Genomic DNA, 15154 nt, shown 5'->3' with positions numbered 1-15154 from the left:
AACTTGTTGGAGTCACACCGGTACTAGGATGGGTGCTATGATTATCAGATGATGGAATCCCCATAGACCACAGGTCTACCATAAAGATCATACAAAGACTTCTTTAGGAAGCTGGGTCCCGCAAGGAACAACGTTTCATACTTTGGCCTCCATTTTCCAAACTTGATCGAGTGCTATCGATACGCAATTTTTTTATCGCACGTGTAATGCGCACCGATTGCTATATTTTTATTGGTCGATAAAATTATGTCGTCAGTCAAAGCTTGGACGAATCACCAAGCGTTCTGCAGCAACTCTTTTCTCGGATTATTTTATTTTTTTTCTTTTCTTTGTAGTCGTCTCACGTTCGATTGCTTGGATTGCCTGCATACTAAAGTACTTTTTTATTTGATTGCCTCGCAAAAACACTCAGCAGCTTCACACGCACTGTAAGTTTCTTCAGCTCGAGTGGATGCTGCGTACCAGAGAAGAAGGAGAAGAGTGATTTTCCTCCTCTTGTCCTCCAGTGTCCAAGACCTGGCATAATACGATTGCAAAGAAAGTTGTTATAACTTCGAGCCCACGCCCTCAACTCAGCAAACAATAAAAGGATATTGTAACAGGCGATATACCATTTTAAAAGTATATAATTTATATATATATATATATATATATATATATATATATATATATGATAAACCAGAACTGCAAATTATTCCTCCTTCCTGCCGGAGGAGCTCACAAGTCACAATTGTGTACAAGCAGGTTGTCGCACTCTTCGTCAGCGGCCAGGGTGCGAAGAAAAGATGTAAAATTAAATCCGTTTCTGAAGTAAACGTACAAAATATGTTTTCTCCTGGCTGAAAGTATATAATGAATATATATAATTATATATATATATATATATATATATAGAGAGAGAGAGAGAGAGAGAGATCCGTTTATATACACACATTCAAATCAATATATGCAAATTGATTTATAGGCCTACCAATGTAGTGCAATTCATTAGTCGTTGTGATATACATTTAGTATTTTTGTTTTGTTTGTTTTGTTTTGGCTTGTTTTATTTTGTTTTGTTTTTAGGGTGCAGATAAGAATAATAAACAAATAATAATTTTCTAACATGTGAGAAAAAAACAAACTGGAGATTAAAGGAATCATATAATGTGTGGTATCTCAATAAGAACGAATTGCCGACCAGCAATAGGCAGAGAAAGAATAAACTAGTTTTTAAAAAAATAGTTTCAAGCAATGTGATAGGTTCCTACTTTGGATGGGCTCTCTCTCTTTCCCCCTCTCTCATCTAGCAATGTGCGGTGCTTATTTATGAACAAAGTAAGTGGACGTTGGAGAAGCACAGGCCATAATGGGTGTCTCCGCAAAGGAGCTCATACAGTCTCCATGAGGGAGCTCATATAAGATAATACAACTATGAAATATTAATTATTATTAATGTCGTATTCTCCAAAACAAAACAAAAAAATAATCAACATTTTTCAAAAAAAGAGATCATTATAAAAGTGACAATATGAGCTCACTCGTGGAGACGATATGAGCTCCCTTGTGGAGACATCCTTATATATTTAATATTCTTGTTTAATATCTCTAACATTTATTTGTTTTATATTAGTATTGTCTGGGGCAAATTATTTGATGTAAAGTACCCAATTTTTCTCTCTTTCTCTTCTTCCTTAAAAACAACAACAAGCACAGGCCGTTCCAACAAGGAAATCTGTCTAACTACTCTAATCAGAACAATGACTGTGTCATTGGAATTGGGAAAACAAAAAGAGCCGCACTGTTTAAGCCTGTTCAAGTTTCTCATCTTTTCATGAAACAGTTGCACTACTAATAACAAACACATAATGCAAACTAGATTAGGCGATTATCTCATTACATATTGTACGTTCGCATCTTTTACAAAAGCTTTGTTACGCTGAAATCCTCAGTCTAGCATAATATAACGAGTACAGGCAGAGAAGATGAGGTCGATACAGATAATACAGTGCTGCCACAGATGAAAGTAGCAGCGAAAAACTAATGACCCATAATTGTGCTAAAGCGTATTTGTGCTAAAGTGTTGAACGAGACGATAAAATCACGTGCTCGGGCTCTTCCTGCGAATAAATACATACAGCTGCACATTGCTGCAGCTGCCTTATTTTGGTTTCAGTCTGAAAAGTTTGCTAGTCCACACAAACAAAAGTTATGAGAGTTCTCATCAACTTTATATTATGGCCGGTTATCCACACCTATCGAAGTTAAAGGGTGTATACAGTTCTGGTCGAGGTGTAGATTTAGCTTTTAACATTTTACGAGATATTCAGAAACCACTCTATGAGATGTAAGGGGAAATGCAGTTCTAAGGGGTATCAAAAGTTTATTCGATGAAAATCGGTTTTGAAATGGCTGAGACTAGGTATCCCAAAACAAGGTGAAACAAAGAGATCCTAATAAAGTTGTGGCATGTCGCCTTTTATTATTAGCACTTTTTTGGATATCTCAGCCAATTGAAAACCAATTTTCATCAAAGAAATGTTGAATCCTTCTTAAAATTACATGCTCTTTCATATTTCATAAGAGGCTTTTCATTATCTCACTTAGGAATGTTCAAAACATGAATCCCTACCTCATCCAGTACTGTACAGTCCCTTTAATTTGCGTTCAAGCAATCTAGTTGTTTTATACAGCAACGGCAAAGGGGATACCTGAACAATAGCAAAATTGAAGGGAAATAGAACCCAAATACATGTGCATTGAACGCAATAGTATTAGTACAGAGTACAATCTGTTCAAAAGTTACGATTTTTTTGTTGTTCTAATTTTCGCTACTGCCCGAATCAGAGGACACTGTGAAGACTATATCATGATGTCTCGCAGTCATTTACACTTAAGAAAAGTACATTATTCTCTCCACTAACTTCTTAATGTCATAACTCCCACGGTCTTTTGAAAGATGTTTGAGAAGTGTTCTCACATTATGATAGAAAAATGAAAATATATTGACTTCTCTTTATACTCCCGATTATCTTTGTCCTGCTGTAACAGCATAAGTTGCTGAAGTCTTCTTATTAAGCGATGGCAATACCAAAACTTCACAAAATTAATACGTTTTGAACGGATTGTCCTATTTCTCGCAAACATCATCGTTGCGTGCTATACACTATCTATCTATTTCTGCATTTACTCAATCCACATAATTATATATAATATTATATAAGGTATGTCAAAAACCATTTATACAAGTTGACAGTAATGAAAGTGAACCCCCCTCCCCCAATAAAAAAAAAACAAAAACTTTGAGAGCAATTATTATTTCGTGCAAATTGAGCGAAGGAATAGGAGAAGTTTAATTTCACCCGGTTATTTTAATTATCTTTTTTTTTTTAACAGCTGCAATGTGATTAACAGTCACAAACTCGAATCAAATAAACGGAGCAGGATGTCATCATTCGCCATGCCCATTTACCCTGTCTGTAGAAAACATCATAGACAGAATCATTATGTCATCAAGACTTTAAGAGAGAATGAAGCCCAAAATATATCCGGATTGAGGGAGTACAACAATCTACAGCACCAGCGAAGTTTGAGAAAACTCGGACACTTTGAATTTTTCAAGTTTCCGTGCGGCCATCGCTGGTTGAGAATACTACATTAACAATTATTCGTGATGTCACACATGGACAATGATATAAAGAAATATATAACAAGAATTCAAATATATTTTCATTTTTATTCAGCATATAAATGAAAGAGCACTTGGCTTTCCCGTTCTTTCAGAAAGCAGCGGGGAATTAATTACCCCAAGCATATTATTCATTCATACATGTTTTATTTTCATTTCCAAACAATATACACGTACATAGGTAATACAAACGTCAAAATGCTAGTAACAAGTCAAATGATGAGATTACGACGTGAAAGACAAAAATGGCACATCTTCTAGACAAAATCGTTCTTTCTGATGATATAAATGAAGCTTCGATAATAATAGCTAATAATAGGTAGTGAGTCTGCAGTCTGTAACGCCAAGTGCATGCAGTTGCGCTTTGAATGTCTAAACGTTTCATGTTCGCCTTGGACACTGGATATAGTCAAGATTTCAATGAAACATTTTGGGTGTTTTCATCAAAGTATTATCCATTGGTACAGCGGAATCTAATCACTAAATCTCCCTCTCCAGTGGCGGATCCAGGGAGGACCGCAACCGGCGCACGCCCCCCCCCCCCTTATTTTTTGTTGAAACAAAAGAAATAAAAAGAAATAAATGGGGGAGGGGTGCGTGCGCCCCCCCCTTTATTTGTAAACGCGCCCCCTCTTTAAGGAATTCCTGGATCCGCCCCTGCTCTCTCTCTCTCTCTCTCTCTCTCCCTCTCTACTCCTAACTCTCTCCTTCTTTATAGTCTGTCTGTCTATCGATTTAAACTTAATCACGCATACATTGACTAGAGTATCGGTAAAGCTGAATTCAAAATGACGTGACTATAAAGCCTTTCTCAATTAAAGGACAAGTTCACCTTCGTAGACATGAGGGTTGAGTGAATACAGCAATATAGAACACATCAGTGAGAGTTTGAGCAAAATCGGACAATCCGTTAAAAAGTTATTAATTTTTGAAGTTTCTGCTCAGTCACGGCTGGATGAAAAGACTACTATAGCTTGTGATGTCACATGAGTACAACGATATAAAGAAAGAATAAAGAAAATTCAACATATTTCCATTTTTCTCCCATAACAAAAGAACACTCGACTTCTCTCTTTCAGAAGGCAGGGGGAATAATATTACCCTTAACATAATTATGTCAGTAGCAAGTCGAAGAACTGTGCACTTTATTCAAAAAGTAAAGTTTTGTGAAATTCTTTTTTTAATTTTCCTTATGTAGTTGTACGCAAGTGACATCATACACTGTAGTAGTCTTCTCTTCCAGCAGTGACTGCGCCGATACTTAAGATATTCGTAACTTTTGAATGGGTTGTCCAATTTTCCTCAAACTTTCACTGATATGTTCTACTAATATTGCTGCATTCTCTCAATCCTTAAAGAGCTTGAAGAGCTTGCTTCAAAAATACGCTAAATCCCGATTAAAATGATGGATTTAGCGCCTTTTGGAAGCAAGCTCGTCATTTGCAGTCGTGCGAATGAAACACACACACACACACACACACACACACACACACACACACACGCACACACACAAAACACACCAGTAGGATGAAGTGAAGAAAACATTTTGACCTCGTGTTTTAGATAAGAAAACGGTTACGATATTCAATTCAATAGCTTGTTTATTTCCATCATCAAAGAAGAAAAAGAAAACATGATTCAAAGCGGTACAAGTTGTCGATTTGTCTTTCATTCATCTGGTAAGGACAGTTTTTTTTTCGAATACAATATAAAGAATATGCCCAAATGATGTCATAAGAAAAAGAAACAATGCACACTTTGTCATGGTAACAAAAAAAAAGACGTATATAGTAAGCATAACGACGGAAAACGGTGTTCAACTAAAAAGCCAAGCTTGTAAGACGTGGAACACTCAATGGTTCTGGAAACAAAACAATGACAGCACCAATTTGTTATACCAATAAAATATATGCATATTAAATTCATCTATTTACCGTTGTACATTTCCTCATTGATCTATGATGCTGATACTATAAACAATACTTACTATGATTTTAGAATGCAAACATGAAATATATCATAACATAGCAAATTTATGGCACAAACACTATTTGGCCGTGCATGCCAGGAAAATGTGACCAAAAGAAAAGATAAACACGCGGCCACACAAAATAACAACAACAAATAACAACACAAAACTTAGAAATAACAGAAATGAAGAAAATGCACACACACAGTTACTGGACAACAAAGAACGCCGAAAGAGGAGCAGGAAGAATGGAGAAAGGAAATGAAAAAAGAAAGGGATGGAAAAGGTCTGTGGATACGCTACAAAATCTCAAGGACAAGTGAAACATGGAGTATTTTTCATAAACGGAATTAACAGGTATATGTGGAAAGCACATTTTTTTAAGTTTATATATGAATGTGATTAACTTTACAGATTCTTTGAAGTTATTATCTAAGCTATTCCAAAATCAGTGTTCAGTATATACGATATTGGAATATATGAGGCGATTTCGAAATGTCATCTTCTACTGTGATATTTTGATAAGCTGTAGCTGATATTGACAAGCAAACTGAAAGAGTCAGCCCATCAAAAGGATTCGGTGAAAAAAGAAAATGCTATGTTGATAAGCTGAAACGAAAACTTACAGAAAGACAGTAAAATTTGTTTAATAGACTGATCAACTGAGGAGTGGAATAAGGTAGGCACATGGTGAATGATGAGCAAACAAATGAATGAAATTGAAAATATAATTTTCAAGTGTCGGGGCAAAAAGTGAATTCGCCTATTGCTTTCAAAATATATGCATAAAATAATGCATGTTCGTTTTCACATTGCATTGTGTTAGAAAAAAAATGTTGGATATCTAAATTAATTATTTATTTGTTTTAACTGTCAGATTCAAATTATACTCTGCTCAATTAGTTCGTTCACTTGACTTTGTATTTCATTTCTTTATGAAAAAGAAATTCAGAAATAAAATGAAATCAATCAAAAATCAATAAAAAAGGAAACATAAGTCGATTAAGATTAAAACACATTATGTTTCCCTACAATTTGTCCACTCAGCTTTCCAGCTTTCCAGCTTTCCTGCATTCAAATTCATTCCTAAAGTATCATGCTAGATGGAGGTGAGAAGAAAGGAAAGGAGTAGAAAGATGCGGAAGAGTGGACACGACATGTGATGTAACTACTGTGACAGTGCGGTGTATTTCACAAACTTATTTAGCACATCTGTAGTAAACGTGTTTCTCACACTGCACAGGGTTCAGCGAATTTCAGAAACTGTTCAAAATAATGGCGCGCCCACTTTCACCACAGAAACCTCTAAAGCGTCCAAACGAGCAAATACTCTCACGTCAATAGAGGATGGTAAGTTATGAGTACAATTAAATTAACATCCTGAGAGATTAAATCAGCCTTATCTCTTCGTTTCCAAGTGCAAAGCCGATGCTCAGAAGAGATAGCTATGGGTGGCTCCCAGTATCTCAGTCCCAAGCGTGCAAAGTCATGTTTGTTGAGTGATGTGAAAGCTGTCAGGTGTTTCTGCGATTAAAATAGCTTTTGTCTGAATACCAACAACCTGGTAACAGTATATTTACAATCTGCTGGTACTGGTAGTGCTCTATAATCAAACTCATGAGTCAGGTAATGTTTACCTCTCTACGCTTCAAAATAGATCAGATGTTCTAAAGCCAGGTCAGCAGATCGATAGGGTGCTGTGCAATACAAATTTAGCTGTGATCAGTAAAACGTTTTCTATTTTTTTATCCAATCATTGCAACAGAACAGGGAAAATGTCAGTCAGTCGATGTACGCATAACACTTAACAGAGAAAGCAGTTAACCGGATAATCGATGTCCTACGTAATGTAAAAAAAATGTACCAAATAACCCTACCGGCGACTCGAAAACGTTTTGGAGTTGCCGGTGCAGTTGTAATAACTTGTATTAGTTGTAAGTAGGAGATCGCATCGATTATCCAGTTAACCGGTTTCTCTGTTATGCAGATGTCGAGTGACTGATATTTCCCCTGTTCTGCTGCGATGATTGGATATTCAAATATGTTCCTTAGCGTGTAATTTAGTCGCACGATAATAACGGTTAACGTGTGTTTATTTTGAGTGAGATTTGGCACTACATGAAAACATTAACAAAATGTCAGCCAGTCGACGGCCGGAAGACAGAAAAACTGGATAATCGAGGTCCTGCGTAATGTAAATCTACCAATAAGCGCATCCGCAACCCCAAAACATCACTGATCATTGTGAGATGGCATCAAAGACTGGTGCTGCGCCTGTCACTGGCACTGAGTGCACAGCAGTGCAGTACAGTACAAATACCTCGCAATATTCGATGAGTCACAAAATCGATCTCATTGTCGATCAATATCAATCAACCAAACAATGCATGAAGAGATATTTTAATGATATTGCGCTTCATTTCCTTATCAATTTAGGAAGTATGAAACATGACAATGTCATGCAGATAATCATAAGAATATTAGTGAATGGGAAATAACATGTGTATACCCATCGGCCATAGCATGATATGTTAGAAAGTGCTGTATTTTAGCATATCTCTGTTATCTGGTCAAATTGATTATCCGGACACCTGCCGGTCCCAACACGGCCGGATAATGAAGATCCTACTGTATTAACATGCGATGTTTAGTCTACCTTGCATTTCTAACAATAGTGATGACACCACACAGCCCAGCAGGCATTGCTGTATTTAAGCAAGGGGACTTTGGTTTTGTTCTGTAGATTTTTCTAGATTCTGATTCTTTCAGTTTCTACAGTGTAGTAGTCAGATCAGCAAATACATCCTCATTAACAAAGTTAGCACCTCCCTGGTCAGATCCACGTACTATTGCATACATCATGATCATGTACATGTAGACTTTAAGTGTAGGATTTAGACTTAAAGGACAAGTTCACCTTCATAAACATAAGGATTGAGAGAATGTAGCAATATTAGTAGAACACATCATTGAAAGTTTGAGGAAAATTGGACAATCCGTTCAAAAGTTATGAATTTTTGAAGTTTTTGTTCAGTAACCGCTGGATGAGAAGACTACTGCAGTGTGTGAATAACTTAGATGTCACATGCGTACAACAATATAAGGAAAATATAAAGAGAATTTCACAAAATTTCATCTTTTGCAAAAAGTACACATTCCCTCGACTCGTTACTGACAAATGTTATGGGTAATATTATTCCCCCTGCCTTTAGAAAGAGTCAAGTCAAGTGCTCTTTTATTATGCGAAAAAAGTGAAAATATGTTGAATTTTCTTTACATTTTCTTTATACTGTTGTACGCATATGACTCACAAGCTGTAGTAGTCTCCTCATCCAGCGGTTCCAACACAAAAATTTTAAAAATTCATAACTTTTGCATCGATTGTCCAATTTTCCTCAAACTTTCACTGGTGTGTTCTACTAATATTGTTGCATTCTCTCAATCCTTATGTTTATGAAGGTGAACTTGTCCTTTAAGGAACGTGGAACACCAGGAGTAGTCTGCTTCTAACATTATATTGATAACAATAATTAGACCCTATAGTCAGAAAGTCTCGTCACTAGTCTACCATTGAATCTAAAATCTTTAATTCATCTATGCAGAGTCTCCTGCCCCAATTCATATACATTGTACTGTATGAATTAAAAGAAACCTTTCTTTTCCAATTTGAAATTAAAGAGAAATTTCATTACATAAGTTGACTTTGATATTAGAAATAAATGTAATGTAGGAACTTTAAGTTTCGGAATGTTAATGGTTCACTTGTCATTACACACAAAAAAGAAGAAGATTAAACATCTTAAAACTGATTTCTTCATGTATGTGGACAGTGAGAAACTCATGAAAAGCAATGGCGTGGTCACCTCAATTATATGTGATCATGACCAAATATTGTCATTTTTTATGAGTGGTGAAACTATGCAACTTTATTCGTTTACTAAAATGCAAAAAAAAAAAACTTTAGCAAATAAAATACACAAATTTTCTTGGTTCATGCATGATTTTGATAAAATTCTTACTTCAGTATTTTTTTCATCACCGTTAACTTTTTGCAACTCTTACCTTTGTTACCATTACAAATACCTCATTATTTGAGTCAATTCTATATGCAGTGCAGTAATGGCATTACCGTACACACTTCAATTAAAGGTTATGGTAGTTTGTTGTCATTTCTCTTGTTTTTTGTTCTTCTTCACAGGTTCCAACATTTATGGCTGGATAATAAAGAGGCATGTATTTATGGAGGTGATGTAAGTGTCTCCTATCCAGAATGGATGACTACTCAGAATACAGAGTCCCCATGAGTGCACATGTGGGAGATGGGAGCTATCCAAACAAGCTCAGCGGGATGAGGTCTGTTCACAGCATCTTGCCGTCCAAGCCGTACCCCTCGGTTCCCCCAAGAAGAGGCTATCAGGATTCTTTGAGTTTGACTGACCCAGTAGGCTCTGTGGACTCCCTCCTGTCAGGTCAGCCGTCCCTAAACGGGACACTGGAAGATGGCAGCGTGGAGGAAATTCACATGCCCCCTCCTTCCAAGCTCCAGCCAACACCAACTCCCCTCGAGCACTTCAACATTAAGGCCCGAGGCCTCCAGCTGCCTGTGAAACACACCAATCAGATCGGCACGCAAGTAGGCATCCTCTTACCTAAATACCACATTCACGCCCAGTCGAAGTGCATCATGTGTCGGGACTGCGGGATATTTTTCTCCCATGATTCCTTCCTGAGGCATCTCCACGACAACATCGGGCGCCGCAGAGAGTGCCAATCCACCATGTTGGAGCTCGGAATCGAGAATCCCGGGGTGCAGCAGATGAGGTTGTGGGAAGAGTTCCTGTCCAAGTTGCGGGGAGAAAGCGTCAAGCGTCCCCGCACATCATCCTTTGATCCTGGTACTGCAACCCTCAGGGTGCCTCCAAGCAGGAACCATAGCGAGGGGACACTGAACACACGTGTGGCTGGGCAACCTTCACAGTCACAGCACCCAGTCACGCATTACAGTCCCCGAACCAGCATGTACTCCGTGCTCAGAAGTCCCCCAAGAGCACACACACCTCAAACCTCTTACCCTCCACTACAGAGTAGTCCCCAGAGACCTCCCAGTACAGAGGCTTCATCCATTGTTGAACTCAATAGAAATATCCAGGACACTGTGGACGCTTCAGAGAGACTCCTGAGAGAGACCTCCCACTACCTCGCCTCCACGCAAAAGTCGCGGCATCGGCGGAATCGCTCGGTCAACTTGGATCTCAAGCCTGCCCCAACTCCTCCTGTGGGGAGCAAACCCCTTGCATCTCGCTCTCTCTTCGACTCTGGACCCACGGCAGCCCAGTCTCATCAACCTGCGGCCTTGGCCCAGTCAGATCAACTCCGCCCTTCAGCATCGGAAGCGTCAGACATTGCATCTCACCCTGAGAACGATAATGGTTACAGTACGGATGGCATCTCCAGAGATGCAAGAACGCTTGCTGGTGGAGATCCATCTAGAGCTGGCCATAATTCTGGGAACTCTTCGCTGTCTCAGCATAGGCACTTCTCCGATAGACACAACAGTTCAAGAGGACTTGACAATCCACCACCTGTAGTGAAGTCTGAGAACCCACCTCAGCCTGATAATACTTCTCAGTTCCCTTTTCCTCCCAGTATTACAGCTCCCAAGACTGGATATGATCTGAAAAAGTACCAGAAAGAAGGTGAGCTCTAATCAGCAATTGTTAAATTAACACTTAACATGCATATCACATCTGTTTTTTGGTGAGTTATCTGGGGGTGTTTCATCAACGTTTGTCAGCGCTGACAATCACCATAGTAATAGTCAGTGACCAGAGCATCTCATCCAATCAAAACCAAGGATTTTGCTGAAATTGTCAGCGCTGACAACTTGTCAGCGCTGACAAAAGTTGATGAAACACCCCCCTGAATGTGCAACTTTCAAAGGTATGTTTATTGCGACATCAGAGGCGTGCAAGGGTGCAAAAACTATGAGTTGATCATGATTTTAACACACAAGTCCATATAAAATTAGTGACGTCAGCCGTGCGCTGTCCATTTTTGCTTGAACAATATTGCATGGCTCAACAGCGACAGCGTGCATTGCTACTTTTAACTATCGCATGATAAACAATCAACCAATCAGATAGCTAGAATATTTTTAGTTGCTGTATGATTGAGCATGGATTGATGACAAAGTCAGGCATGAAATTTCTCTTCAGAGGGACATAATCTTTCATGATTTTTTGTTGCTTTATCAATGATAAATGTACAGTAGGCATGTGAGATTTGATGATGATGATGATGATAATGATGATAATCATTTCATTATCATCAGTACTACTGCTACTCTCACTACTACTGTTTGGAGTAGAATGCAGGTTTGCATATATTGTCTTTTAGCAATAACAATGAGTCACAAAGTGCGTCAGAAGTAACAGTTTCTATGAAGCAGTAATTTATGATGATGAAATTACTAAATGGTGTCCCCTAGATCCTCTCTTCATCCTGCAAACTGCCCAAGAGCTTCTTGCCCTGGCCAGTCACCGAGTCCAGGCCATGAAGGAAGAGGGTTCCGTTGGAAACGGGATGCAGACTCCCCCAAGTCCCGGTGAGTTTGATCTTCGAGGTTAGCAACGTAAATTGCAATATCTGGTTTCAAGGAATGCTACCCTGGCATATCGGTCAAGCAGAAAATACTTACAATTGCAATGCCATGCTGGGTTCAAGTTTTGCTTTGATTGAAAGAGTAAAATCTGATGAACGAAGCAAGAGTAGTTTAATCATAATTAGTTCTGAAATAAGGATATTATCGAATGTTAATGATTTGACTTTAATTGTCATTGCCGGAATATCTTTAAGATTTGTAAAATAAGGGTAATTAAGTGTTGAAACACAACAGATGGTTTGCGCGACGTTTGTGGAGATTTCACTACTCGTAGAAATAGGAATGGAAATTTGCAGAGGAGGTCACCACACGGACATGCTGGTCATGGTTGTTAGTGACCAACTGGGTATGTACTCTCTTTTGTGATAAGTCCTGTTTGCTCTTAACCATGCATGCTTTCATTATCGACTTACAGAACAAAAGCAAATGCTGAGATTCCAATGCTTTTTTCCCTTCTATCATTCATTTTTCAGGGCGGGACAATGAATTCCTCCAGCTTTACCACGAGGAGCGCTCCAAGAGGCGGAAGTATGAGACTCAACTGCAGGAGATGCAAGGTGACCTTTCAACTTGGTGCATGGTGCCCATCTGCCATTGCATCTAAACTTTCAGATTAGAATTATAGTGGCTATTGTGTGGTATGTTATCTTTATAACAGTATAGAAATTGCAAACCATTGTTGGTATTGCCAGCATCATGACAGTATCATCGTTGTGCAACTGGCGGAACGGGTGACAGCTGAAAGTCACACCCATAATTTAAATTCGTTGTTGCACACCTATGGACATATCTGTTAAAGTGCTATCATATATAAAGGTCATTGAATATTTTTTCCAGGTTAAAGTTCAACCTACCAGTGTTACCCTCATTCCTGCAACACAATTATGTGCTTAATAAGGAGGGAGTTATTTTTTAGTTTGAGGGAAGATATATTCAGAATTTCCATACACCAAGTAATCTACTGAGACGACATCTCACCATTCAAAGGACTTGGTATAGTGATGTGTGTGTGTGGTTATAGGTAAAGGACGTTAACATTGCAGGCATCAAATGAGTGGGTCATCAATTGAGTTGAGCATGCGAGTTCCATGAGGGCAGCATTTCATGAAACTTGTCAGTCGCTGACAACTGATTTAACCCGTTCAATACGGGAACCTAGTGGACTGCATGTTAAGTCTATGGGCATTTCAGAATTCAGTATGGAACGGCTTAAGCTAGTGAAATCCGTGCATCTGTTTGGCCGAGAGTAAATTTCTCAGTGAAAATCATTGACAAAACAGTTGATGAAGTGCCCCCAAGGAGTCATAATTTGTTCTCTTTTCCATCATGGTGGAGGTTAAGGCGTTGGTGCTCCTACACGTAGCATGCTGAAAACTGTCATGTTTTCCATTATTTCTGTCATTAGCATGCCTTTTCCAGATTTGTTGTCATTGATGTGATGACTGCACCGTCAACCTGGGCCCTGTTTTATGAAGAGTTATAATTGATTACATTTTAGTTGATTTCTATGATAAGTCTGTGGCAGCCTGTGTAGTAAGGAAATCTATAATCGATTATATCTTTTGATAAAATGGGGTGCTGGTCTCATGTGGGAGGGTTGATTTTGTCAGGAGCAGCTGTGCATGCACTGAACAGAGTTCAGACCAAAGAGGTTATAATACTGACCATCTATAGAGGGCAGCCTGTGTAAAATATCTGTTATCACAAGGTAGCAAGGATTGTCAGCTTAAATGGGTAGGCCTAGCGCCTCGCTCCACATACTCACAGAACAATTGTACAAGGCTTATTGTGAGTAAGCACTCTAGTACCTACTCATAATTATTACCTCTTTGGTTCAGACAGACCTCCTATGGCAGAGAAATGGTCACCAGTCTCGTGAGATGAAAGTAGGTTTTGTTGTAAGGAAACTTGTTGGTTAAAGCTTATATTTGCCTAATTCTATCGACAACATAATGTTTTTTGGTAGCTCGCTCATAAGTACGTGGAGCGCTCATAAGTACATGGAGCCTCCATAACTGATGCTTCTTTCATGTCTTCTTTATGAACTGCTGCCTTTAAGTTTGAAGGTGCTGCATCATGTTACCTGGGAGAATGTGACTCTCACAAAGGTTATGACTTCTCAGTGAAAATGTCACGTTTTGTGGCATTTATCCCGAGATATGTATGTGTTGAGGATGTTACAAAGTCTTATTCACTTTGGGGGGGGGGGGGGACAGCCCCCCTCTCGTTCTTCATGCTGTCATTCCCATATTCCCATTCCGTTTTTCAACCAAAAGATAATTTGTTTAGCCTTTCTCTATTTTTGATAAATTTGGGGCAAAAACATTCGGTTCACAACATAATGTAGATTGAGTTAAAAAATCCTGGTAACAATTAAATTTTTCTTTGAGGAATGAGGAGGCTAAGATGTTGCAAAGACTCTCTTGAGCAGACCAAGATCTTAGTAGACCTTGAAAAATGATTTATATTAAATTCTCCATGAGAGTAATCTGGGTATTTCTTGCATCCCTCTGTTTATATTCAATGTTAAACCCAGATGCCCTCAAGGAGGAGCAGCGTCAGCGCAAGGAGCTGGAGATCCAGCTACGGGCCCTCAAACTCCAGAGGTGATGGTTGCCATGACGATCAGAGGAGGGCGGAACATGGGAGAGGAGTTTCCAGTTCTATAGGTGGGTACGTTGTATTTATATACTGTCTTACCTGCACACACAAGTGCAGGAGTCAACTTTTGTATGAATTTCTGGCACAAGCTGTAACTAATCAAAGGTTTAACCCGTTGAGGAAGGGCTGATTTTGCCACAGCATGCATTTCCCATAGACACTTGCCCGAGTATACTCGGGACTCGTCCTCAACGGG

General features: G+C 38.8%; 1 protein-coding gene across 1 annotated transcript; it reads left to right on the top strand.

Annotated features, from left to right (window-relative positions):
• Positions 1 to 9848: 9848 nt before the first annotated feature.
• On the top strand, positions 9849 to 14946 carry LOC139722168 (uncharacterized). Its single transcript, XM_071633481.1, has 4 exons — positions 9849 to 11332; positions 12124 to 12240; positions 12771 to 12854; positions 14834 to 14946. The coding sequence occupies exons 1-4, from the start codon at positions 9907 to 9909 to the stop codon at positions 14905 to 14907; spliced, it is 1701 nt and encodes a 566-aa protein (XP_071489582.1). The 5' UTR covers positions 9849 to 9906; the 3' UTR covers positions 14908 to 14946.
• The last annotated feature ends 208 nt before the right edge of the window (positions 14947 to 15154 follow it).

The sequence above is a fragment of the Diadema antillarum genome, unplaced genomic scaffold (assembly GCF_040938485.1).
Source record: "Diadema antillarum isolate AM-2024a unplaced genomic scaffold, OU_Dant_1.0 scf00000159, whole genome shotgun sequence".
Classification (NCBI taxonomy): domain Eukaryota; kingdom Metazoa; phylum Echinodermata; class Echinoidea; order Diadematoida; family Diadematidae; genus Diadema; species Diadema antillarum.
The sequence above is the reverse complement of the archived record's forward strand: the minus strand, read 5'-3'. Positions and strand labels throughout refer to the sequence as shown.